This window comes from Pseudorca crassidens, chromosome 15, assembly GCF_039906515.1.
Source record: "Pseudorca crassidens isolate mPseCra1 chromosome 15, mPseCra1.hap1, whole genome shotgun sequence".
NCBI lineage: Eukaryota > Metazoa > Chordata > Mammalia > Artiodactyla > Delphinidae > Pseudorca > Pseudorca crassidens.
This window is the reverse complement of record NC_090310.1, coordinates 15,167,864-15,194,539: the sequence shown is the minus strand read 5'-3', so window position 1 is coordinate 15,194,539 and position 26,676 is coordinate 15,167,864. Positions and strand designations below refer to the sequence as shown.

At 49.9% G+C, this 26,676-nt stretch overlaps 1 protein-coding gene across 1 annotated transcript; it reads left to right on the top strand.

Moving 5' to 3' along the window:
* The first annotated feature begins 241 nt into the window (after positions 1-241).
* On the top strand, positions 242-20,005 carry ITGAX (integrin subunit alpha X). Its single transcript, XM_067706044.1, has 31 exons — positions 242-319; positions 943-1,031; positions 1,571-1,673; positions 2,169-2,272; positions 2,563-2,633; positions 2,786-2,900; positions 4,343-4,473; positions 4,606-4,751; positions 4,999-5,152; positions 5,457-5,607; positions 5,811-5,884; positions 6,050-6,179; positions 6,290-6,432; positions 6,583-6,723; positions 6,812-7,021; positions 9,204-9,334; positions 9,467-9,624; positions 9,767-9,921; positions 10,636-10,767; positions 10,856-10,929; positions 11,147-11,288; positions 14,121-14,237; positions 14,332-14,411; positions 14,502-14,585; positions 16,630-16,708; positions 16,819-16,926; positions 17,035-17,118; positions 17,322-17,435; positions 17,558-17,659; positions 17,928-18,038; positions 18,585-20,005. Exons 2-31 carry the CDS (start codon positions 971-973, stop codon positions 18,681-18,683), a joined length of 3,504 nt encoding a protein of 1,167 aa, XP_067562145.1. The 5' UTR covers positions 242-319; positions 943-970; the 3' UTR covers positions 18,684-20,005.
* The last annotated feature ends 6,671 nt before the right edge of the window (positions 20,006-26,676 follow it).

Genomic DNA, 26,676 nt, shown 5'->3' with positions numbered 1-26,676 from the left:
GAAGATCTCAGTCTTCATAATTTGCTTCTACGCTTCCCTCTGTCCTCGTAAAATCAACAGGCCTTAAGGGGGCTTTCTGGGCCTGGGGCCTGCTTCCCCTTCCCTCTTCCCCCACTGACCTCATCTCTTGTCACTTTCTACCTCCCACTCTCTGGTTTCTATCACTGATTTCCTAAGAGGCCTTCCTGTCTCATGCCTCTTCCACAGCTGGCCAACCCTTCTGAAATACGCTCCCCTCTAGTCAGTTGCCTTCAAGACTCAGATCAAGTGTCACCTCTTCGGTGAAGCCTTCCTGGAAATCCACATGCTTCCAAACTGGGTAAGATACCTTGTGACCGATGGGTACCATCTCCTCTCACAGCAATGTCTTGCTGTTTACATATTTTTCTTCTTCACTGACCCCAGGGCTTGGGCCTTGTGGCTTGTGTTTTCTCCCTCTGCTAACAGAGGGCTTGCATAATCAGCCTCAAATTAGACTTGTTGAATAAACGATGAACAAATGAGCAAATACTCACGCTGTACCCCCTTCTAGGGTCCAGCTACTTGACTCCTGGGCCCAGAGGTTTCCAGGTCCAAAAAGGAGAGTTCCTACCAGAGTTTCTCTTAGGGCCCTGACCCCACCTTGGCATCTACCCCTTCCCCTCCCCAGGTTAACTGAAGTTTCAAGGTCAAGGGGAAACTTTTGCCAGTACAACGAGGGAACCTGGAGAGGTAGGGCAGGGCAGGAGATTTGCATGCACCCGAGCCTAGGGTGGGGAGACTAAGAGAAGCAAGTCATATCATCTCTGGACGCAGAGTGTGTGGGCTGCCTGGCCCCTTTCTTTTCCTATTTTAGTTGCATTCTCCACCCTCCACCTCTGAGTCATGCTGACAACTTCCCTCCCTATCTGCGGCCTCCTGTGTCCCTCTCTGTTTACTTGCTTTCTTGGCACCTTGGCCCAGCTGTTTCCCTGGTGGCTCAGACGCTCCGATGCCCATGTCTGACCTTCCAGTCATGACCAGGACCAGGATTTTCCTCCTCCTGTCGATGGGTAAGCTGAGAGTCACGACGAAGGGGGAGGAGGGGATGGGGGTCCAGGTAGGGGGAGAGCTGGAGTTATAGCGGGTTTGGGATCTGGAGTTTGTGGAGATCGAGAGGATACTGAACCCATTTTAGGGAAGTTCAAGAGATTCTGGAAGAGAGGCCAGTTCCCTGGGCAATCCAAACGTTTTTCAAGTAGGCAGAACGAGTCAATCTTATACTCTGTCCACTGCATCCATTTGGCCCCAAGTTTTCCTGGATTTTTCCTCATAGGAGCCCAGGGGGAGGGGTGGGAAAGGAGCATCTTTAGAGCTTGGGCGTTGCTCTGTGGAAATGAAGAACTGAAACTTGCTAGCAGACCAGTGGGTGAACAGCTATCTCTGGACCATCTGAAGGAGAGAAGCAGAGCTGAGCCTGGGGGTCCAGGAAACCAGGAGATGCTGGGGCATTGCACCTGGAGGGGACAGTGGGGCAGGGGGCTGGGGGCCAGGGAGACGGAGCAGAAGGGAGACCCTTCACCAAAGTGTGTCTCCTCACCCTCCTCCCCAGCCCTGGCTTCCTCTTTCTGCTTCAACTTGGACATAGACCAGCCAACAACCTTCCATGTGGACAGTGCTGGGTTTGGATACAGCGTGGTCCAGTATGCCAGCTGGTGAGGACTGTGTGGTGTCTGGCCTTTGGCTCGCATCTACTCTTCCCCTGTCCCTCCCCACATCCCTCTCTTTATTCACAAACTCTCCTCCGTCTGCCATGGCAATTCCCGCCAAGGCTTTGAAGAGCTGGACTGAAAGAAGGGCCGTCTTGCCATCTCGAGGACCCCAGCTAACTTTATTTATCTCTCAAGCAGTTACAAAGTGCCAGGCACCCTTTTGTGGGCACTGATTTCGTCCTCACAGCAACCTTATGACGTAGGAATCCATCACTCAACAAATGTTTATTGAGCATCTATTACTAAATGTCTCAGGAGCCAGGCATACACCAGAGCATAAAAGAGACAAAAATCTCTCCCATGCGGAATTTAAATTGTTGTTAATCTCCACTTTACAGATGAGCAAACTGAGGCTCAGAGAGGGGAAACAAACTGGTCAAGTGGCAGTCTGGCTCTGACATCCACACTCTTAGCTGCCGTGTTCTTTTCTCCCCCTAGGCTGGTGGTTGGAGCCCCCCAGGAGATAAAGGCTTCCAATCAAACAGGCGGCCTCTACCAGTGCGACTACAGCACGGGCAAGTGTGAACCCATCCTCCTTCCGGGTGAGTCACTGCTCCCGGCTGAGACCCAGGTCCAGGCTCCCGTGCTCTGGGGGCCTGTGGAGAGCACAGGAGACACACTTCCTGGCTTCAGCTCTGTCTGCAGACCCTTACCCTCAGACAGGCTTCCTGACCTACCCAGAGTCTCCCTTCCCAACGCACCCCTGTACCCCCATACCTCCATCAAGACCTGAGAGCCCCCTTCACCTGTCAGAACCCCTAATCTCCCAGAGAGGAGATGCTCCCTGCCTCCTCTGTCCTGAGGGTGACCACGCACACATCTGTACCTTCAGTGCCTCCAGAGGCTGTGAACATGTCCCTGGGCCTGTCCATGGTGGCCACCACCAGCCCCTTTCGGCTGCTGGTGAGTTGCCCTGGGTCACGGGAGCATCTGAGGGAAAGAGTGGGGACCTGGGGCTGCTGGTGCTGGGGGTCTCGTGAAGGGGGAAGGTGCTGGGATGGGAGGGTGGGACAGAATCAGGGGCAACCCCTCCCACCAGGCCCCTCTGTCCACAGGCCTGTGGCCCCACCGTGCACCATGCATGCAGGGAGAACATGCACTTGACCGGGTTTTGCTTCCTGCTGGTCTCCCCATCCTGGCAGGCCCAGAGGATCCCGGCTGCCCTGCAGGGTGAGTATTTGGGGCCACTGAGTCCTTCAAGGTACCTATACACCTCTGACTCTGGTTTGCAGTGGAGTCAGAGACACCCCAAAGTGGATAAAAAAGAGGGATCCAGAAAAAAAATTTACTGGATGGTATTGTGATTCCAAACATGGGCTGGAGGGGTCACCGCCTGCTTTTACACCTGCCCCATCACTGTCCCGCCGCAGGACCTTTCCTAGGACCTTTCCCTCTCTGAGCTTCAGTTTCTTCATCTGCCTGTGGGATAATATCACACCCAACACTGAGAGTAACACACAATGGTCCTCGGCCAGGGTTTGGCACAGTGCCTGGCATGTGGTGAGGGCTCAGTTAATGCCAGCTGCAAGAATTTTTAGAGTGAAGGGCATTTATGTTCACATAATGCACCCTGCAGCACAGATTCGCTCATGCAGCAGGCTGGGAAGGGGTGGTGTGGGTGCCGGCAGTCTGAGCAGTGTGTATGTGTGTGTGTATGAGCGTGTGATGTATGTATACATGTGTATGTGTGTGTTGTGTTATGTATGTGTGTGTGTATGAGTGTGTGATGTATGTATACATGTATATGTGTGTGTTGTGTTATGTATGTGTGTGTGTGTGTGTGTGTGTGTGTGTGTGTGTGTGCACGTTGAAGCACAGGGCCCAGCTTCCCTGGTGCTGACAGGGAAGGGGGATGAAGAGGTGGAACAGTGAGCTTTTCAGACCCCCCACCCCGGGGCAGGCCGAGGCCCCTCCCTGGTTTCACATTCACACTCAGGCCGTTGGGGAGACTGACATCTGGGGGCCTGAATGGGGTGCCCCTCCCAGTACCTCCTAGGTTCTAGATTCATCCACAGGTGCCTGGGCTACCAACAGGACACCCCTCTCTCTGATGGGAAGCCTTGGAGGCAGAAGGGGGCAGCTGGGAGCTAGATAGGAATCTCCCTGAGCAAGCCGGACCAGGAGAGCTTCCGCTTCTGAGGACAGATTCCTCTCTGAGGAGAGTGGGGTCCAGATGGAAGCTGAGGACAGCATAGGACCAGTGTGCCGCTGTTGCCAGGGATGACATTAAAAATGTTTAGCAAAAGTACAGTTTGGTGCTGACCAACTGGGGATGTACCGGGCCAGGGGCTGGAGCAAGGTCCTTTCAGTGCTGGATGGGGGCCATGTTGGGGGAGAAGGTGGGGTAGGGTCAGGGCGCGGGGCACAGACAGCCGAGGAGGAAGGAGGGGCCCCCAGCCTTTCACCATCTGGATTGGAGGAATTGTTACTTTTTTATCAACCAGGTGTGAGCAGCTGAATCGCAGACATGTCCTCTTCAGAGACTTCAGGAGACCAAAGGGCCCTGCTCTAGGCAGGAATTAGGGCAGCCCCTGGGAGGGTGGGTTCTCGTGGCCAGGAGGCCTGGGTTTTGGGAGTGTCCCTCGGGGGACTGGTGCCACCTCCTTCTCCAGAGTGCCCGAGGCAGGAGCAGGACATTGCCTTCCTGATCGATGGTTCAGGCAGCATCTCCTCCACCAATTTTGCCAAAATGCTGAACTTTGTGAAGGCTATGATGAGCCAGTTCCAGAGTCCCAGCTCCCAGGTGTGCTCTCAGGGGAGGGAAGGAAAGGGTGCAGCCGCCCCCTCGCCCTCCCCTCCCCAGGGGAAGCTTGTGGGAGGAACCCCAGGGTCCTGGTGCCTTGGCCCAGCCCCCAGCCCTGTGTGGTTCCCCCAGTTCTCCCTGGTGCAGTTCTCCGACAAGTTCCATGTGCACTTCAATTTCAAAACTTTCGCAACCAGCTCAAACCCACTAAGCCTGCTGAACTCCGTACAGAAGCTGAATGGGTACACGCACACGGCCACAGCCATCAGGATGGTCACGTGAGTCCTGGCTCCTCCCAGGTCTTCCCCCAAAGCATCTGGGTCTTCCTTTGGGCCGCATCTGTCTCCAAGAGGAAGGGAGAGATGGGTACTGGAGTTCAGTCTGTGGTCTCCTCACCAAGCCGGGGGCCTCTGGGTGGGATGGGGGCATCACAGAGGAAGCAGAATCTCCTTGTTCTCACAAAGGCATCAGAGGCTGAGCAGCAGCTCTGTTCACTGGCCTCTGGACCCTCATCTTCTCTGACAGAGAACAGCTGTTCAGTGCCTTATATGGGGCCCGAAAAGATGCCTCCAAAATCCTCATCGTCATCACCGATGGGCAGAAAAAACGTGACCCTCTGGATTACAAGGACGTCATTCCCAGTGCTGAGGCTGCTGGCATCATCCGCTATGCAATCGGGGTAGGATGTGGGGATGCCCTCCCACTGCTTCCTCCCCTCGCGGCCTCTTAAGCCACCTTCCCTTTCAAGGGCAGAAACCCCAGCTCTCTCAGCTTCTACTTCAGGATGAAAACTCTGTTTCAGCCTGGGGTATCCTCATCCTTTCCCTAAGCTCCTTGATGAGGCTGTCTGGGCCTCATTTTTCTTGCCTGTACACTGGGTGTAATAATATTAACCTTGCAGGGTTATATTGGAAGATCCCAGCACCCAGCAGGCATATTATAGTTATGATTATTTTCACTGAATTGGTCTTTGCTGGGGACAGGTGGGATCGGCTTTTCAAAATATACATTCCTGGCAAGAATTAAAGGACATCGCATCGAAGCCCTCCCATGAACACATATTTAAAGTGGAGAACTTTGATGCTTTGAGAGACATTCAAAACCAACTGAAAGAGAAGATCTTTGCCATTGAGGGTAAGTCAGAGATGGAACTACTCACTGAAGAAGCCCTCACCCATAAATGTTTTTCCTTCTAGAACCTGGACTCCTGTGTCATGGGCCAGTCTTTCCCTTTGGGTATTAGTCTCCACATGAGATCCTCTTAAAGCTGAGATCCTTCCTGAACCTGGCAAAGCCTGTCTTTCCCCATGAATCCTAGGTGTCATGCTTTCCCCCAGGTACGCAGACTGTAAGCAGCAGTTCCTTCGAACTGGAGATGTCCCAGGAGGGCTTCAGTGCTGTGCTCATGCCTGTGAGTGGGGCCCCTTTCAGGCCACTGATGTAGGGTGAGGCAGGGATGGGAGGAGGGAAGGCAAGAGTGAGTATCAGGCGAGTGGGTGGAACCGTCGGCAGGCACTGTTTTGGAATAGGCTGTCTTCTTCTTCTTCCCACCTGCTCTGGAATCCTTTCCTCCCAGGATGGACCAGTTCTGGGGGCTGTGGGGAGCTTCAGCTGGTCTGGAGGTGCCTTCCTGTACCCCGAAAATAGGAGCCCCACCTTCATCCACGTGTCTCAGGAGCACGCGGACATGAGTGACTCTTACCTGGGTGAGGCAAGGCTGTGGTCGGAGGGCCAGGCGGGAGACGGGCTGCCTGGGAAGGGCAGGGGCCCGGGGGTGGGGAGTGGAAGCCTCTGTGCTGAGGCCTGGTCCCCTCAGGTTACTCCACAGAGCTGGCCGTTTGGAAGGGGGTACACAGCCTGGTCCTGGGGGCCCCCCGCCATCAGCACACCGGGAAGGTTGTCATCTTCACGCAGGTGTCCGGGCAATGGAGGCTGAAGGCTGAAGTCACAGGGACCCAGGTTGGGTGTGGAGGAGGGTCTCCAGGGGCAGAGAGGGAGATGAAGGGAGTGCGGGACCCAGCAGGGAGGGGCCGGTATCCGGGGAGAGGCGGGACCTGGCCCAGCGCGGGTGCAGGGGTAGGCAGGATGACTCCACGCTCTGCCCTCCAGATCGGCTCCTACTTCGGGGCCTCCCTCAGCTCCGTGGACGTGGACAGAGATGGCAGCTCCGACCTGGTCCTCATCGGGGCCCCCCATTACTATGAGCAGAGCCGGGGCGGGCAGGTGTCCGTGTGCCCCTTTCCCCGGGGGGTGAGTGGCTGATGAGACCCGGGCTGGGTGGGGTCTGGGTGTGGAGGGGTCGCCTGGGGTGGGACCTGACACTGTTTGTGTTCTGCAGAGGGCTAAGTGGCAGTGTGGTGCTGTCCTGCGAGGGGAGCAAGGCCACCCCTGGGCCCGCTTTGGGGCAGCTCTGACGGTGCTGGGGGATGTGAACGGGGACAGGCTGACGGACGTGGCCATTGGGGCCCCGGGAGAGCAGGAGAACCGGGGTGCTGTCTACCTGTTTCACGGAACCTCGGGACTGGGCATCAGCCCCACCCACAGCCAGGTGAGGCCCGGTCACTGTTGCTGTTGCCACAGCAACCTCCTCCAGGCTTTTCCCTGTCTTTGACACTGCTGCCTGGAAAATTCTTTTTTCCCTTATCTTATCTCTTTTATCCAGCACTGAGCACCTAGTAGACAGTAAGAAAAATCTGTGGAATTTGAGAAATGGAAACATTGATCCATTCCCTGCTTTGCATGGTGACTTGATACTTGAGTGGGTTCTCCACCCAAGCCTTTTAGTCCCCCAGCAGTTTTACACTGTACATAGGCCAGGCATTAGCAAATGCATTTTAGAGATGAAATCTGGGGCATGGAGAAGATAAGTGCCTGGACTTGTCCAAGGTTTATAGTGGATCAAGAATGATGATGAGGGAGGTTCCAACCTCCTGACTCTAACCCAATGCTCCATCTCTTGGAGCCCCCCTTTGCCAGTCAGTTTAGTTCTGGTGGCCACAGTCTGCCTGTCCACTCACCCCTTCATCTCCCTGGACGCCATGACTTTATTCTCTCCTGCCATCAGTAATCCTGCCAAATGCCCACAGGCAGGAGCCTTTCACCCAAGGGGGCAGGGTTCTCTGAGAAGGGAGGGCTACTTCCCCTGGCAAAAGTTAAGGAAGCCCCAATTAAAAAATAAGGAAAGGATCTGAAAAGACTTTTCTTCAAAGATGATATACAAAGGACGAATACGCACATGAAAAGATATTCAACATCATTAGTTACCAGTTGTCAGGAAATCAAAACCACTTCACATCCACTAGGATGGCTAGAATCAGACAGACAGATGACAAGCGTTGGTGAGGGTGTGGAATATCCGGCACTCTCATCCACTGCTGGTGGGAATGTAAAATGATGCATCTGCTTTGGAAAACAGCTCCTCAAAAGGTTAAACACAGAGTTACTGTATGACCTGGCAGTTCCACCCAAGAGAATTAAAAACATGACCACACCAAAAAAGTTATACGTGATTGTTTATATGAGCATTATTTATAATAACCAAAAGGTGGAAATGACCCAAATGCCCATCAACTGATGGAACAGATAAATAAAATGTGGTATACCCATACAATGGAATATTATTCAGCCATGAAAGGAACGAAACACTGACACATGCTACAGCGTGGATGAACCTTGAAAACATTATGCTAAATGAAAGAAGCCAGCCGCAAAGGACCACATATTGTATGATTCTATTTACATGAAATGTCCAGAATAGGTAAATTCATAAAGACAGAAAGGAGATTAGTGGTTGTCAGGGGCTGGGGTGTAGAGGAGGGACATGGGTATGACATGGTGGTGAGGTCAGTTCTCCTGCACACAAGGCTGTCTGGCTGTGTTTGTACTATTTCTACCCCCTCTTCCTTGGTAATTGGTAAATTTCTCATTCATTTTATTATTACTACTCTCAATGTCTGCCAGTCCCGTCAGTGCCCAGAGATTTAAAGGGCATATTCTTAAAGGGACTGGTCGTTACAGGAGCCATGGAAATAAAAGGGGAGGGACCCACAGGGCGGATGGTCCAGGAGCGTGGAATCTGCACATGGGCACAGCCCCTCCCCATCCCGACCTGGTCCCACCTTGTCTTCTGAAGAGACAGGGTGGCTACGGAGAGCAAAAAGGGGTCTTGGGCATGAGGTCACAGAGTCTGATTTCAAGTCTGGAATTGGCCTCTTAAAGGCCCTATGGCCTTGGCACCATCTGCAATGTGGGAGGTAGGGCTGGAGCCCTGATACTCATAATAGTAAGTTACTGACTAGTGACCATACGTCAGGTGTGGTTCTAAGAACTCCATGAATTAATTCATTCAATTCTCTGAGGTGTTACTATCCCAGCTGAGGGTTGAGGAAACAGGCACAGAAAGACTGACCCCTGGCCTAAGGTCCCATGGCTCATAAGTGAAGGAGCCAAAGTCAGAACCCAAGACTAACTAGCTGAGTGAGTGAACAAAACTCAGGTCACCGGGCCAGTCTTTCCATCTCCACTTCTTCATTTCTGTCCTAGGAATCTTCCCTTGTCTCCAGTCACCACTTTCCCATCCCCGCCTCTCTTTAGGCACTTCTTGGAGATGTCTTTTTACTGCTCACCCCTTCGTTCTGTCTCCCATACCCCCAGCTCCCTGCTCCTCTCGTTCTTCTGTCCAACTTGTTTCCATCACCCCCAACCTGACTTGCCTCTCCCTCTCTGGCCAGCGGGTCACAGGCGCCCAGTTCTCCCCGAGCCTCCAGTATTTTGGGCAGTCGCTGAGCGGGGGGCAGGACCTCACCATGGATGGACTGGTGGACTTGGCTGTGGGGGCCTGGGGGCACGCGCTGCTGCTCAGGTGAGAACAGCCTTCCCCAGACACTCCCCTGGTGGTCCTGGGTCTGCCTAGGACACCAGCCTCCCTACCTGCCCTCCCAGATTGTCCTCCCAGGACCAAGGGCCTGTCCTCAGCTCAGTGTTCTGCCCGCAGGACCAGACCTGTGCTTAGGGTGTGGGCAAACCTCCACATCACACCTCCAGAGATCACCAGGTCTGTGTATGAATGCCACCAGCAGCTGGCCTTCGCCCAGTCTCTGGGTGAGGCCGTTGTCTGCCTTCGTGTTTCTCAAAGTCCCAAGAACCGGCTGGGTGAGTTATTTCCCCTCTGACCCAGGATGCCCTGACCCTGGGAGTCTCCAAGCCCAGGACTCCTGTCTCCTACCTTGCCCCTTGCCCAGCTGGGAAGTTCCTCACTCTCTCAGCCTTTTCTATTCCCCGCTTTCTCCTACAGCTAACCTCCAAAGCGTTGTGACCTTTGACCTAACCCTTGACCCTGGCCGCCTGAGTCCTCGTGCTGTCTTCGAGGAGACAGGGACTCGGAATCTGACTCGTGTTCGAGACCTGGGGCTGACACAGCACTGTGAGCCCGTGAGGTTGCTCCTGCCGGTGAGGGGGCCTCAGAGTCCTGGGAATAGAGGCCATTCTGAGGCTGTCAGGGGACTGGGCAGGGAAAGAACGGGTGTGTTCTGGTCCTCGCTCCGCCCCAGCATGGCACATGGAATGCAGGAGGTACTTGAGGTACTTGACACATGTTGGTGGAGTGAGTGAGTGAATGGATGGATGAGGTTGGCTTCATCTGCCAGAGGCTACACGGCTGGATTTCAGGAAAAAGAGTACGGCTGCTTCAGACAGCCATGGGGCGATGGGGATGGGATTCCTTTATCCAGCTCCTCCTCTGAGACAGGCCCTGTCCTTGTCACCAGGGACCCCGCAGTGGACAAAGCAATCATGCCCAGGGGGAGCTCTGGGAGAAGATCAAAAGTGACCAGATTCCTAAGTAATAGATGTCAGGTGGTGATGCAGGCTATGAAGAGAGATAAAGCTGGGGAGAGGACAGAGAGGGTGTTGGGGGGTCACCGGGAGCAGTCTGGGGAGACCCTGAGTAGAGTAAGTGAGCTTCTGGGAGGCTGCGGGAAGGGTGCTCAAGACCAAGGACAACCACAGCAGAGGTTCTGCACGCAGAATCCTGTGGATGAGCATTTATGGGGGGTGGGTAGGTACCACTGTTACTCCACTTTACGGATGAGGAGACGGGACCCAGCTAGTGGCTGCGATGGTGCATTTCTTAGCCAACTGCTCCCTCCAATGTCCGTTCGCCAGGCCTGTGTGGAGGACCCGGTGACCCCCATCATCTTGCGTCTCAACTTCTCCCTAGTGGGCAAGCCTGTCTCTGGCTTTGGAAACCTCCAGCCTATGCTGGCAGTGGATGCCCAGAGATACTTCATGACCTCTGTGAGTCCTGGTGCTGGGCTCTTCCAGAGCGGGTGGAGGGTGTGGACTCCAGATCTTGGGGAAAACCGTGCTTTCCCTTCACTCTCAGCTCCCCTTTGAGAAGAACTGTGGTGCCGATCACGTCTGCCAGGACGACCTCGGCATCTCCTTTGGGGTCTCAGGGTGAGCGTCCAGCCCCTCAGACCTCCCCTGGTCCCCCATCCCCCTTCCTGGAACCCGGAACTCCTGCCCCTGGCTCTCCCTAACATCTCTACCCAGTGCTCTGGACCCAGACATCCTGTCCCCATCTCTCCCCCGCTTTCCTACTCTGTGTTTCATCCCCACACCATTTCCAGCCTCAGTCACAGAATCACCTCCTCCCCTCTACCCCAACACCCAGCTTGAAGACCCTGATTGTGGGGAGTAACCTGGAGCTGAACTTGGAAGTGAGAGTGTGGAATGATGGAGAGGACTCCTATGGAACCACAATCACCTTCTTCTACCCACCGGGGCTATCTTATCGACGTGTGGCAGGGGGGCAGGTATTGTCCTCTCTGGGGAAGGAAAGGCTGATGGCAGGGGATCAGCAGAGACTCCTGTGCTGGGTTCAAGGCTCAGGCAGGGCTTCCATTGTTTAACAGCCTCTTGTAAACCAAGAGGGCTGGGCTGATCATGGTTGGGTGGATGTGGTTGTGTTGGCTGGGGCATGCATTGGCTCATTCTGTGTTCAACTCTGGGCTTGCATTTTAAGAATGACCGTCAGGAATGAGTTCCCAGGAGCCTGCTAATGTGAAGAGAGCAAGGACCCTGCTTTACATTTCTTTGTAGTCCACATCCTATCAATATTCCTCTTTTAAAGGAAAACATACCTTGGCCTTCAAATACTTTATTTTATTTTTTTTAACATTTTTATTGGAGTATAATTGCTTTACAATGGTGTGTTAGTTTCTGCTTTATAACAAAGTGAATCAGTTATACATATACATATATCCCCATATCTCCTCCCTCTTGAGTCTCCCTCCCACGCTCCCTATCCCACCCCTCTAGGTGGTCACAAAGCACCGAGCTGATCTCCCTGTGCTATGTGGCTTCTTCCCACTAGCTATCTATTTTAAAATTTGTAACATATATGTAAGTCCATGCCACTCTCTCACTTTGTCCCAGCCTACCCTTCCCCCTCTCTGTGTCCTCAAGTCCATTTTCGACATCTGTGTCTTTATTCCTGTCCTGCCTCTAGGTTCTTCATAACCATTTTTTGTTTTTTTAGATTCCATATATATGTGTTAGCACACAGTATTTGTTTTTCTCTTTCTGACTTACTTCAGTCTGTATGACAGACTCTACGTCCATCCACCTCACTGCAAATAACTCAGTTTTGTTTCTTTTTATGGCTGAGTAATATTCCATTGTATATACGTGCCACATCTTCTTTATCCATTCATCTGTTGATGGACACTTAGGTTGCATCCATGTCCTGGCTATCGTAAATAGAGCTGCAATGAACATTGTGGTACATGACTCTTTTTGAATTATGGTTTTCTCAGGGTATATGCCCAGTAGTGGGATTGCTGGGTCATATGGTAGTTCTATTTTTAGTTTTTAAGGAACCTCCATACTGTTCTCCATAGTGGCTGTATCAATTTACATTCCCACCAGCAGTTCAAGAGGGTTCCCTTTTCTCCACACCCTCTCCAGCATTTATTGTTTGCAGATTTTTTGATGATTCGGCCTTCAAATACTTTAAAACACTGTTCTGGGGAATTCCCTGGTGGTCCAGTGGTTAGGACTCGGTGCTCTCACTGCCGTGGCCCGGGTTCAATCCCTGCTTGGGAACTAAGATCCCTCAAGCTGTGCAGCGTGGAAAATATAAAATAAAATTAAATAAAAAGTAAGTAAAATAAAATAAAATACTGCTCTGTAGAGGAAGGAGTTGGATTTATTGGTTACTCTAGATCAGAGCTTGGCATACTTTATCTATAAAGGGCTAGATAGTAAATATTTCAGCTTTGTGGGCCACAGAGTGTCTTCACATCTTCTCAATTCTGCTGATGTAAGGTGAAAGCAGCCATTGACAATATGTGTATGAATGAGCATGGCTGTGTGCCAATATAACTTTATTTATAAAAGTTGGTGCTGGACTGTCATATGGCAATCCCTGTTCTAGAGGACAGAACTAGGACCACGGGGAGTCAAAGAGAAACAGATTTTTAACAAAAATTTTATTATGAAAAATTATGTTAAACATTTACAAAAGAAGAGAGTAGTTCAACAAACCTCCCCCAAAATTATTGCCCAGATTCAACAATGATCAACATTTCACCACATTTATGTCACCTGTTTTTTTTTCCCTTTACTCAAATATTTTAAAACCAATCCCAGACATCCTGTCATCACACACCTTCCTATTTCACTGTTATGGACAGTAGGGACATCTTACGTGACCCCATAGCCATTATCACACCCAATGAAATGAATGATTCCTTGGTATTTAGACCATAATCAAATTTCCTTAATTCTCTCAAAAATATTTTTTAACTGGTTTATTTGAACCAACCTCTTAACTAGGTCTGCACATAATGTTTGGTTGGTCTCCCATGTCTCTCTTAGGCTAGTCTTCCCAATGGGAGCATATTTTGATCAATGCATGAAGAAATACACTAGGAGCGGCAAACTCCAGCTGTGTGGGGGGTGAACACCCTATCGCTGGAGGTACTTCTAGACACATCAACCAGATGCCATGCGTGGACCTTTGTTGGATATTGCGTTTAAAAATGAACTGTAATGTAACATTTTTGGAGACCATCTAGGAAGACAGAACGTGACCTGGATATTAGCTGATCTTAGGGATCAGATTTTGTTGAGTATGATTTGTTGAGTCTTGTCTTATGTTAAAAAATACCCTTGTCTGTTGGTGATACACGCTGAAGTCTTTCAAGATGAAAGTATGTGATGTTAGGAATGTGCTTTAAATTAATCAGGAAAAGAGAAAAAAGAGTGGAGAACAGCTGAATAAAACAAGAGTAGAAAAATGTTGATAATTTAAGCTGCGTGATGGGGACTTTGGGTAGATTTACCTAGTCTCTCCACTTTTGAGTATATTTGAAATTTTCATAGTACAACCTTTTAAAAAGAACCATAAATAAAAAGGAAGAAAAGCAATTATACTCCAATAAAAGTTATTAAAAAAAAAGGAAGAAATGCTAATAAATCTGGGATTTCTACATTAGGAAGAAGTTTGACCAGATAGTGTTTAAAGATTTTTTTTTAAAGAAACATAACCTTAAGGTAGATTCAGGAAACTGTCAGTAGTTTATGGAGTCTCGTTGGAACACTAGCAAATGCTCACCGGCCTTGGTTCATCTGTGCTTCCTTGGAACCAGCTGCAGTCACGTGCCCCGCGCCTGAACTGTGACAGTGCCCCCACCGGGAGCCAGGGCACCCTCAGCACCAGCTGTAGCATCAACCACTTAATCTTCCGTGAGGGCGCCCAGGTGAGCCTTGCTTCTGCCCCGCCTACTCCCCTACCCCCGCCCCGTCCTACTCCTCGGTGACCTCCCCCACACCCCATTCCTACCTCTTCCTCAGATCACCTTCAGGGCCACCTTTGACGTCTCCCCCACGGCCATGCTGGGAGGCCGGCTGCTTCTTGCAGCCAATGTAAGCAGGTGAGTTGGGCCAGGCCCAGGGCAGTGCTCCGTCCCGCTCAGCCTCCTCCTCTGGGGAACTTGCCAGCTGGGATCCTCCTCCCTTTCCAGTGAGAATAACACCCCCAAGATGAGCAAGACCACCTTCCGGCTGGAGCTCCCAGTGAAGTACGCCGTGTACACCATGATCAGCAGGTACCACGCCACGACCTCCAAGGGCTCCTCCTCCATCACTCTGTGGGGCTCGGGGAACTCTCACTCTGCAGCAGCTGAACATCTGTGATATTTAAGCTTTATCACCACCCTCTCAATCGGTAGATGACACTGCCAGAAGCACTTACTAATCAGTCATCGAGTGCTCATTGTGGGTTATTGACGATAATAGTAATTGTGATATTATTATCACTACATCCTACATTTAACAGAGGCTTCAGTTCTCAGGAACCTTTCTTAAAAGCCTCAAGATTGTCCCGGGTTCCCTAAGACATACGAGATGTGACCCTGTTTTCAAGGTTCTTACAGCCTTTTTGGGGAGCAAGGTTATCCTGATTCAAGGAAGAATCTCATCAGGGGCCTCCCTGTGGTTCTGTCTCCTGAGGCTACCTGAGTTTTCAAGGGGACGAGGGGACACTAGGGTCTCCTGGCAGGGGAGGCTTCAGCTAAACATTGAAGTGTCCATGGCATTGCGCTTTAGCCTTGGCATCTGGGCAGGACAATTCCTCACCACAAGGAAGAGATTTACACTCTGCAGGGCTTTTAGAACCACCCCTCCCCTTTTTCCCAGTCTCCTTTGGGAAGGACAGGGGGAAATGACCTGCTGGCTGCAGAGACTGGGGATCAGGGAAAAGCTGGATGAAAGGAAAAGGGCTTAAATGCTGCCCAAGGAGGGGTACACACGGTGTTTGACACTAAGGAGTCAAGCTGAGAGCTTGAGCAGATACCTTCCTTCAACAAATACCTTCCTAGCATCTACTATGTTCCAGGCACAGTGCTGTGGTTACTTTCCATAAATTCATTTGTCATTCAACAAAGATTTATTGAGCCCCTATTATGTGTAGTCAACACCAGACATAAGCCCCTGCCTTTGTGAGATCCACACACTCGTGGTGTGAAACAGGCCCACATGGCTTAGCCCGGGTACCTTCCCCTGCTAGTTCTGCCCACGGGCCTCCTTGGATTACCTCCTTCTGCCCAGGGTTTCACTCTCTCCTTCACACCTGCACACTGGGGGCTCTCAGCAGCCCAGGCAGCCTTCAGCTCGGAGCTTGCTTGCTGGTGTGAGCTCCGGGGTTATCACACCTGCTTGCAGGGGACCCACCAGCAGGACATGCCATGCCTAGGTGTGTGTGACTCCACACTTGTATTCTACAGTTGTGATTCTGTGGGTCGGGGCACTCCGAGGGGCCCCCAGGACAAGGCTGGGGTGTTTGAGCCCCTCACAGAGGAGGGATGAGACTTTGGAGTCGGAGTGGGAGTTAGAATTTGAATGGTACAGGTAAAGGGCAGGTATGCAAAGAGTAGAGTGGGGCAGGGGGGTGGGGCAGAAGTGAGAGCAGCCACCCAGCGAGGGGCCAGGCTGGCCACTGGGTCTCCAGAGGGGCCTAGGCAGCCTCAAGGTGTTGTTACACTAAGACCCAGGGAAGAGTCTGTGTTGGGCCCACCCTCACCTCCAAACCTCAGGTCTAGAAAAGCTGAGGAGGGAATTCCCCGACGGTCCAGTGGTTAGGACACTGCACTTTCACTGTCGAGGGTGCGGGCTTGAAAAGCTGAGGAAACAGGAGAGAAGGGCCCCAGGGAAGGCATCTGGGAGACCAGAAGGGGCAGGTCCAGTAGACACTTGTCAACAGCATCCGCCTGAGTCTCCCTAAACCTTGCTGTGTCCTACCTGCCCATCCGGCATCCTCCGTGTCCATGAAGGCCTGGAAGGAAAACCCAGGTGCAGAGAGGACAGGCCCTGGCCCCCGCTCCCCCCGGGTCAGAGCTCTCAGTCCCTGTCACCGCACCCCCAGCCCAGCCGCCTTGGCGGTCTCCTATGTGGGCAACCTCTGCAAGAACCTTGCACGCAGCTTGAAGCACAGCCCTGCTCCCTAAACCCTCCCATTACCCCAGATCAGCCACAGACCTCATTCCAGACCACCCCAGGGGCCTCTGACAACCTGTCCTGTCATGCTCCCAGCCAGAGCCTCCTTAGGAGGCCCTAACAGAACTTCCCATCCACCCACGCCTCCTCTCCCCTCAGCCATGAACAGTCCACCAAGTACCTCAACTTCTCGGCCTCCGAGGAGGAGGAAAGCAGCGGGGCTCAGCACAGATACCAGGCACGTGACGGTGACTCAGGAGAGTGGGCTGGGGCAGGGGCCCAGGAGCCAGAGGTTCGGGAGGGATGTGGGGCTCGACATGACCTTTGCCCTCACTGTCCTCCGTGCAGGTGAACAACCTGGGACAGAGGGACCTGCCTGTCAGCATTGACTTCTCAGTGCCCGTGGAGCTGAATCGGTTGACCGTGTGGAAGGATATGGAGGTCCTCCACCCTCAGGTACTCAAAGACTGTATGTCCTCCACTAATGCCCTCTCCCTGGATTCCTCGGTCCTCATGAATCCCTGATGACCCCATCACATGCTTTCTCCCTGTGTCTTTTCCTAGAACCCATCGATTCAGTGCCCTTCAGAGAGAACAGTGCCCACAGAGTCCGACTTCCTGACCCACTTTCAGAAGAAGCCTGTCCTGGTGAGAGGGCTCTGGGCTGTCCCCCACTGGAAGCCACACTTCAGAGGAATTTAATTCAGGAATGCATGTTACATTAGATGGATGTCTGCTGAACAGCCTGCTTGAGCTCAGATGTGGCTGCTCCCCTCAAATCAGATAGTTGAATGCGGTCTTCTACCTTCAAACCCACCTTTCTCGGGCCTGATGCCGGTTCTCTTCCCCAGGACTGCTCTATTGCTGCCTGCCTGAGGTTCCGCTGTGACATCCGCTCCTTCGGCGTCCAGGAGGAACTTGACTTCATCCTGAAAGGCAATCTCAGCTTCGGCTGGGTCAGCCAGGTGTGTCCCCTCCCAGACTCAGGTGGGGCCTGATGTGTCTGTGCCCACCTCAAGCCAGGGCATTTCTCTAACCCCGAGCCCTCCCCAGAGCTATTTCCCAGCCTTCCCCTTCTCTTTTGCAGACACTGCAGAAGAAGGTGTTGGTTGTGAGTGTAGCTGAGATCACATTCAACAGATCCGTGTATTCCCAGCTTCCAGGACAGGAGGCATTTTTGAGAGCCCAGGTAGTGACCGTGTGGTAGGCAGTGACCAGGCTGGTCAGAGAGCTCCTGATGCTAAATCTGTGATGCTGAGTGGGGGGCTTGCAAGCCTGGAGAGAGGAAGGATGGAGGTCCCTGGGCAGGACAATTGTCCCTTAGCCCATGAATCCTTCTGTATCTCACTTCTTGGAGCAGAGCCTGATGAAGAAGGGGAGGGAGTTAAAGGGGACCTGGGAGGAGTCTGGGATAGCAAGAGTCCTGATACTTTCTGATGGAGTCATCTCCACTCCAGATGGAGCTGGTGCTGGAGAAGTATGAGGTCTATAACCCCACCCCCATTATTGTGGGCAGCTCTGTGGGAGGACTGCTGCTGCTGGCTCTCATCACAGCCATACTGTACAAGGTGAGTGTTTTCATCCCACTCCTGACACCACGAGAATTTGGTACCACACTTTCTACAGTGTGAGAAAGACTCACCATGGAGTCAGGCACACATTCTTCCTAAGTCACTGCATGTAAGAGATCGCTTCCCACCTGTGACATAACCAGTCCCCAGTTGACCCCATGTCTTTCTATCTGATTCTCAAGCCTCCTCTAATCTGTCTCCATTTCTTTTTCACTCTTCTCCACCTCTTTACATGTTTCCCTTAAACACAAATTAGAACATGAGAGCACAGCCTTGGATTTGATGTTGACACCACCACTGATTCTTTCCTTGACCATTGGCATGTGCTTGGTCCATGCTCGGTCTCGGTTTCTCATTCTGAAGGTGGTTCTACCCAGCTCACAGAACTGTGGCAAAGTCTAAATGACACAATTTATATAAAGTTCCTAGTGCAGTGCTGGAACATAGGGGGGTTCCAGAAATGGTGCTTGCTCCCCCTCCCCATCATCTCTTTTCCTCTCTTCCACTGGACTTCCTGATTTTCTTCTCCTTCATCCCCAACAGGTTGGCTTCTTCAAACGTCAGTACAAGGAAATGATGGAGGGAGCAAATGGACAGCCTGCTCCAGAAAATGGGACAGGAGACCCCCAAGTTGCCCAGTAAGAAACTACCTCCTGCTCTCCTTTGGATCTGCTCTCCCCTGAGATGTTCCCTGGCCTTCTTAGTTTCACCCAAGTCAGGCCTGATGGGGAAGAACATTCCAACTGAGGGAGGCTGGCATCAGGCTGCTTTCTCTCTTTGGGAGGATGCAGTGTGTTTGCACAAAGCACCTAGCCTGGGAAGGGCCATTGGTCTTGTCAAGGCTCCGACTGGAAATCCCAGGACAGGATCCCTGACATGCCTCTCCTGAGGACTTGACTTGGAATTTCTACCTAGAAATAGATGGACAATAGCCTCAGGCTCCAGTCTCCCTTCATCCACTAACCATCGATGGTCTTCCTAAAATACAGTTCTGAACCAGGCTCTCATCCTCATCCATCTTCAGTGGCTTCCCATTACTCGCAGTGTAACTTCTGAACTCTTCAGCTTGTGAACCAATACACAGATGTTTCTTAAAAACCCTGGGATGTATTGAATGGAATATTGTCTGCCTATGGTTAGTGATTGGAGAGCACTTTGAAGTCCTCTATCAGAGATGTGCTGCCCCCAATAAGGTCATTCTTATTATTATGCCGCCCATCTCAGCATAACGCTCAAAGTGGTGCCCGGTGCTCACCCGGGAGTCAACACACAGCAGGCCATTCCCTGCCCTGGAGAGATCCCACTGCTGCCACGACCGAGGTGCCTGGGCCACGTGGACATTTTAGTTAGAAAAGCAGAAGGGGAGGCAGTTAACCATGTGACTTGAGGTGACATGGTCAACTGTATCCCCTTCTGTCCCAAAACTATCTCCCCCATCCATCACAGGGTCCAAAACCCTTTAGGGTTTGGAAGCTTTGGGAACTCAGAAGGACCAACTATGATGAAATTGTCTCAAGCCGGGCTCCATTTAGACTTTATAAGGATTGGGCTTTAGAGTATTATTTCTCAAAAGGTGCTCCACGAACCTCTGGCAGTCTCCAATGGTCTCCTAAGTGCTATGTTTTAGAGGGTAAAAAAAGCAAGAAACAGTTTTAAACCCACGTATCTCACACATCTGAACCTGGTGACTTTCACAGAAATCCTGTTATACCCTTAATAATTGTGTTCCTAAAGCTTGTCCCTGGACTCCAAGGACTGCAGGGGGCTCTTGTCTAACATGCAGGCAATGGGTGCTATTTTTACATAATTTTCCTTCATGATTTATTGCTTCCCTGCATTATACTTGCAATTTTTCAGGATTGCTATCTAATTGTATTATATCTCCAAATCAAAAAAAAAAGATCAATGGCTCAAAAATTATTCATTGAAGCATAAAAGTTGTGATTAAATCAATAAAACATAATTGCTGCAACTTAGAATAATGTCATCAAAATCAGTACTGAACAAGTTTCTAGTGCACATTGAGTATAAGGATGCATGAATGCTGGGATGAGTGATTATGAGCTAAAAAATTTATCTAGAAAATATACCAGCTGAAAATTGGATTTTATTGGGTCAGATATCTGTTTGTTCCTAGGCTGTTGTCCATTATGAAACTTTGTCAAATCGTACCATGAAACTATCAAAGCTTTTGTGTCATTTTCAAACAAAGTATAATGACCTCTCACATAAAGCAACAGAGGTTTCTTAGAATGACTGCAACATATCACTTTCCCATCTAAAATCAATTAATTTCATCACTGAAGACAGAGAAGACAGAAAACTCCAGTGGCATAAATCAAAGTTGCTTTGATAGCAAAAGCATGTGTGAGTCCCATAATTTCCAAGAAGCTTACAGAACCAGCAGTGAGGTTAATGTCTCCACAGAAGATTGCTTTTGGCTGCAAGTAACAGGAACCCACAGAGTACATAAAGACATATAAAAGGCCTTCACACAAGAGGTCCAGTAGACCTTTGGCCACTGAATCTCAAGATCAATTTGCCTTCACGTGGGAGGGGCAACAGTGAACCTTTCTAGTGCTCCCCAAGGCTACCTGCACAGCCCCGCCGTATGTCACGGGATGGTAGCCCCAGACCTGTTCCTGTTCTCCTTCCCCACGTTAGTAAAACGGGCCCACTACACTGATGATAGAATATTAACATAGGAAGACTTGCCTCTGCTCAGGACACTCTGCAGACTTGGCTGGAACATGTGTGAGGGAGAGGATGGGTGGTGATCCCACAGAGAATTTAAGGCCCAGGCACTGCCGTAAAGTTCTGGGGACTCCTTTGTTGGGGGAAGGGGCACACTGTCCCAGAAGCTGTGATGGATGAGGTGCAAGTCTATCCAACCTCTAAGAATGGGAAGGAAGCACAAGTGTTTGTAGGATTTGGGGTTTGGAGGACTTGTATTCCTCACCCTGCACAGTGCCTCCGTCCCTTATACTGCCTGATAAAGGAAGGGCACGTGTGGTACAGGGGATCAGAGCAACAAGCCGCCTTTGAGAAGGCAAGACACTAGTGAAGCAGATTGAAGCTTTAGGCATTCCCCCAAGCAGGACTACCATTGGAGTTAGATGCGTCTGTGACTCTGGGAGGTATGAGTTCGGCACAGCCTCAGAGACAACAGGAGGGAGTACCCCTAAGATTTTGGTCCCAGTTCTAGAAGGGTGTAGAAACCCAATACACCTGCATATAGCACGAGCTCCTAGCAGTGCACACAGCACTCGTCCAAGTGGAGTCTCTCATGAAGGAACAGCAATCATGGTAAGAATCTCCCTTCCTGTTGACGGGGAAGGTTGACAACATGTGTCATCGACCCACCTCTGCCTGGCGCTAACTCTCAAGTTGACAAAAGGGCTCGCCCGTCTGCAGCAGAGGGACACCCTGTCCTCCAAATTCTCCTGCCCCTAATCCTGGTCCTGTGGCCTGTAAGGAGGGAGTGGGGGAGATGCCTGCTGATGCCTGGTATACAGATGGGTCTGGCTGGGGTGCACCAGTGGGCTGAACTCAGAGAGGTTTGCCTGGTGATCAGTCATGAGCTCTGGCCGTTAACACTTTGCACTTACATTTGGGCTGTTCTAAAGGGATTAACCTTATAGCTTAGAAAATGGGAAGCTGAGGGGCGGATGATCATAAATAAGCACTTGTGGGGCCAGGATATGTGGAAAGACATTTGGGTGTGCCTGCAAGAGCCTGAGTCAGTCCTCACTGTCCTCCATATCCTGGCTCAGAGGGCGCCAACACCCCTGGCAATGAGGAAGCTGATGCTGTAGCCCGGATATGAGCTCTAACAACGAACCCTTCAGCTATACTGCCCGAGTGGGACGGTACATTGCCAAGGATGCTGGATTGCCCTTGCTACTCTTTTGCATGTAGAGATCCAGTTTTCCCAACTTTATGCCTCTTTTTAATCTCAGGCAACCACTGATTTTCTTTTTGTCCTTATATGTTAGTTTTGCATTTTTAAAAGATTTTCTGTAAATGGAATCATACAGGATTTGCTACTTTTTGTTAGGCTTCTTTCTCTCAGGATAATGATTTTGAGGTTCAGCCATATTGCTGTGGGTACCAGTATTTCATTCCTTTTTATTGTACAGTAGCATTCCATTGTAATTCCATGCGATCTTTAAACGGCTAATGAGACAGAGAATTTTTATCAGACTCTGACGATGAACATAAACCCAGTTTTAAAATTTCAAGTGGTTTGTTCAAGTTTCACATTTCAGCAATATATTATTTAGTATCTTAAATAGCTTAAACCTGTCTAAGGCCAAAATATCACAATTTTCAAGGTGAAGGAAAAGCCACTGGGATTTCTTAAGACCAAATTGTGTTACGAACTTTTGTGTTTGCCCCGACTTCAAGATGGTCTTTACTCATCAGAGAAAAACAAATAACAAATAATACCGTGGTAGACATGATTCAAAACTACATCTTAACGCTGTAGCAGAGCACAGAGTCTGAGGAAATGCAATCAAAGACAGAGCTAGGAATCCAGTGCTACTCTTCCTAAATCCCAACACTCAAGCTCCCCTCTTTGGAATGTTCATCAACTTAGCACCTGATGAAACTCTAAAAGTCATCTGAGAGAGACTTCCCTGGTGGTACAGTGAGTAAGACTCCACACTCCCAATGCAGGGGGCCCAGGTTCAATCCCTGGTTGGGGAACTAGCTCCCATGTGCCACAACTAAGACCCGGCACAGCCAAAATAAATAAATAAAAAATAAAGTAAAAATAAAGTCATCTGAGAGACTTTTTCATGACTTTAGGTGTTCATGTTTTATCTGGAAATCTAGAATTATCATGCACAGCTGTCAACACATGCAGCCATTCTATTGACCTATAGTTTTGAATTAGGATTTTCTTGTTCAATCAAAATAAATAGTAGGAGAAGAAGAAAAAAAACCACCGGATGCAGAAATTAAGCTGTGGGGACCTGTGTCCATGCCTCTGTTACTGAGGCAAGCACAGATTATTCTGGTGAAAGGCTGTAAAAATATCCTCCCTCACACTGATTTGAAGAGAATATTAAATGTGTTCTTTAATTATTTTTTTCAGCCCTGGGGGCTCTTTATTGAAACAACTCACAGCACAGTATTTGAGACAGAGAGCATTGGCTGGCCGAATCCCAGGAGGCTGAGGAATTAAGGTTCCAGCACCCATCTCTGCCCTCCTGGGGAGGATTCCTCCATGAAGGCAACCAGGCCTGAGCAGCCCCGGGCTGGAGGGTGGGTGGTCCATGCATACAGTCAATAAGAGCACTAGGGATCAGCAGCCCTGCAGCACTGCCCTAGGCTGGGCCCCCAAAGTCCAACAGTTGTGGCATCCATGGGGGGGGCAGGCGCACCCGTGTTTAATTATTTTTTAAGTATAGCTTTGACGGTTCTGAGCACCCCAGTTTGAATGGTGTGCGTGCGTGTGTGTGTGTGTGTGTGTGTGTCGTTTTCCATATCACCAAGCAATTCTCGGAACCAGCTGGGTGTCCTGCAATTTAACTCAATTCTGACACTACCCAGAGAGAGCATCAGATTCCACAAGGTGAAGGGCTCAGTCCTACAAGTCTGCTCCTCGCCATCACTTCAGACACTGATTGCAAATCCAGGCTATCACCTGTGCGTCTGACCAGCTGGCTGTAGATTAGACGGTCCCACCATCCCCCCTCCTGAGGTTTGCTTAATTTTGCTAGAGTGGCTCACAGAATTCAGAGAAACATTTCACTCATTGGATTACTGGTTTAATATAAAAGGATGTAACTCAGCAACAGCCAGATGGAAGAGAGGGCAAGGTTTGGGGAAAGGGTACAGTGTTCGACCTCTCTGAGTGCATCAGTCTACCCAAATCTCCACGTGTTCACCAACCCGGATGCTCTCCAAATTCCGTCCTTTTGAATTTTTGTAGAGGCTTCATTACATGGGCATGTAGATTAAATCATTGGCCAGTGGTGATTGAACTCAATCGCCAGCCCCTCTCCCCTCTCGGTGGGGCTGAAAATTCCAACCCCGTAATCATTTGGTCCACTCTACTGGCAACCAGCCCCCATCCTTAGGTGCTTTCCAAAAGTCACCTCATTAACGTAACAAAAGATACCTCTGCCACTCGCATCACTGAATTCCAAGAGTTTTAGAAGCTCTGTGCCAGGGGCCATGACCAAATATATATTTCTTATTGTAAATCATAATATCGCAGTCCAACTGCTGGTCTTCCAACATGGCTCTCTTATAGTAAAACAACCAGAAAAGTCAGAAGTACTGGTATATTACTAGAATCCCTATTAATAACTATCAGCTACTGGTAACAATCCAGTCCATCGTCCTATGGTATGAAAAAGCATATCAGGGTGAGGCCACTCAGGTTCTCAGGCTTCCATTTAACATTGTGAGGCTCCAAAAGCAGAAGTGGAGTCAGCAACACGTGGCTTCACCCTTTCAGGCCTTTGGTATAATTGAGCTAAGAGACAACATCATCTCTTGCTCTGAGCCCCTTTGGAGGTGTTAATGTAATATTAGATTTCCCTTGTTACATAACCCATTTATTCATTCCTTTACCCGGAACTACTATTTTTCCTTCTCTCCTTTTATACCCAAACGTTTCCACCTTTGGAAGAGACATTAAGTTTGGCCACTGTACTGGTCTAGATTGCAGGCAGCAGCACTGGTGTAGCAAATGCCTCCCCTTCAATCCACTTCTATTCAGAAAATGTAAGGTTACACAGGCGCGGAACTGGTGGGCTATCTTTACCACCAGGCAATATAGCTGTATTTATTGTTAGCCCCAATTTTGTCAGATGGGGTGAAGGTATGTCCTGCCCCATCAGGCCCTTAGGAATTCCAACATAAAGGTTAAAAACACAGTCAGAGTTTCTTGCTTAGGAATCACCCCCATTTCCTGCCTTTGTAGTTGCAGCCCTGGTCTTATAACCACTGCATCAAGAAGAGGAGGAAAGAAAAAAAAGTTGAAGTGATGCAAGGAAGAGAGAATAACAGCACCTTCCCTAACCTCCCTTCCCCAGATCTGAAACCAAGCAGGACCCTGGGGGACCTTCCCAAGTACAAAATCCCCTCTGAGTCCCTCATTTCTTGTTTGTAGAAAGAAAGCTTTTGTCTCTTATGATTTCCCTGAGCTTCAAAGAGCAGACTCAAGCTAATTAAGGAAGTGAGGGAATGCAGCTACAAAGGAAAAGTAGTCAAGCAAGAAAAGTAACGATAGCTTAAACAATAGTTCAGTGATAAAACAGAGTCCTAGTTCCTCCTCAAGGAACATACATAATGATCTGACACATGTCTTTGATTTGTTCTGCAGAAACTAAGACTCTTACTCAGGTGGAGGATGCTAACTATATGCTGACTACAAGCACGTAGATCCCAGACTGACTGCGACCAGAGGGTTGATGATTAAGATTCCAGAAACATCACCCTGTTACCTCACCACCAACCAATCAGAAGAAAGTGCAGGAGCTGCACCCCTCACGCCAAGTGTTACCTTTAAAAACCCTTCCCTGAAAGCCACTGGGGAGCTCAGGTCTTTTGAGCATGAGCTGCCCATTCTCCTTGTTTGGTGCCCTGCAATATTCCTTCACCATAACCAGTAGACTGGCTTTGCTGTGTAGCGGATGAGCAGACTCAAGTTCAGTTCTGTAACAGGTCCGCCAAAAAAATGGAGAAATCTATCCAGTAGGGACACTATTTTGGCCCCACTTGTTTTTGTGTTGGATATGAGTACACACTTGTAAAGGCATGTAAGCCAGCTTTTCATGCCTTTATCCCCACCCCCACTCTGTTTTAGACAACCAGTGCTTTAACTGTCAGTTCCAATTCTTTATCAAACTAGTACTCCAAGGAGGACATCTCTCTGCCCGTTGTTGGACATTATAGGCTCTAGAGTGAGTTCCTTGGTCTGAAGAAATGATGGTTAGCCATCCATATTGGTATAATATCTTCTCTTCCAGTTCTTTCGTCATGTTCTAATCATTTGCATCTACCACCAAGTAAGCAAAGCCCATTCCAGAGTCAGTGTCTATTCCTGTCAGGATCCATCTGCAGCCCCCAGGGCTAGGAGAATCAGTCTGATTTGACAGCTATGTTCAGGGCCTTCCCACCAGGAAATCTGCAGTCTCTAACCACCTGCAGTCTCTGTCTCTTTTGCTGGAAGACAGTACAGTTCTTAATGACATTTTGTACCTTAGAGAGTGTGATAAAAAGGAGACAGTGGTCCCCAAATGGAGTAACATTTGTTAGGTTCCCATGTCAGCAAACCAAGACTCAATACATAACTAATTACAGTTTCAATCTTCCCCAGGAATGCAACCTTTAGCCAGCAAACCTGGAATTTCCTGGGCAGCACAAGGAAGAAATCTGCTGATAAACCCTTCCATTCCTGCTTAGAAGGATGACCTTGCCTAAAACAATGCTTGTGTTGCTGATAATTTCCTTTTCTCTGCTCCCTCTCTACCTTTAAAGACCTTTTGTTTCCTGCAGGTTGATGGAGCTCCTTTCTATTGCTAGATGAGATGCTGCCCAATTCATGAATCATTTTATAAAGCCAATTAGATCTTTAAAATTTACTTGTTTGCATTTTTGTTATTGAACAGGTGCA

Excerpts from the sequence above, each read along its gene's own strand:
- ITGAX (XM_067706044.1), top strand. The coding sequence starts at position 971 with ATGCCCATGTCTGACCTTCCAGTCATGACCAGGACCAGGATTTTCCTC. Across the intron at positions 6,724-6,811 it reads TGTGCCCCTTTCCCCGGGGG|AGGGCTAAGTGGCAGTGTGG; the intron begins GTGAGTGGCTGA and ends TGTGTTCTGCAG. Across the intron at positions 17,436-17,557 it reads GCTTCGGCTGGGTCAGCCAG|ACACTGCAGAAGAAGGTGTT; the intron begins GTGTGTCCCCTC and ends TCTCTTTTGCAG.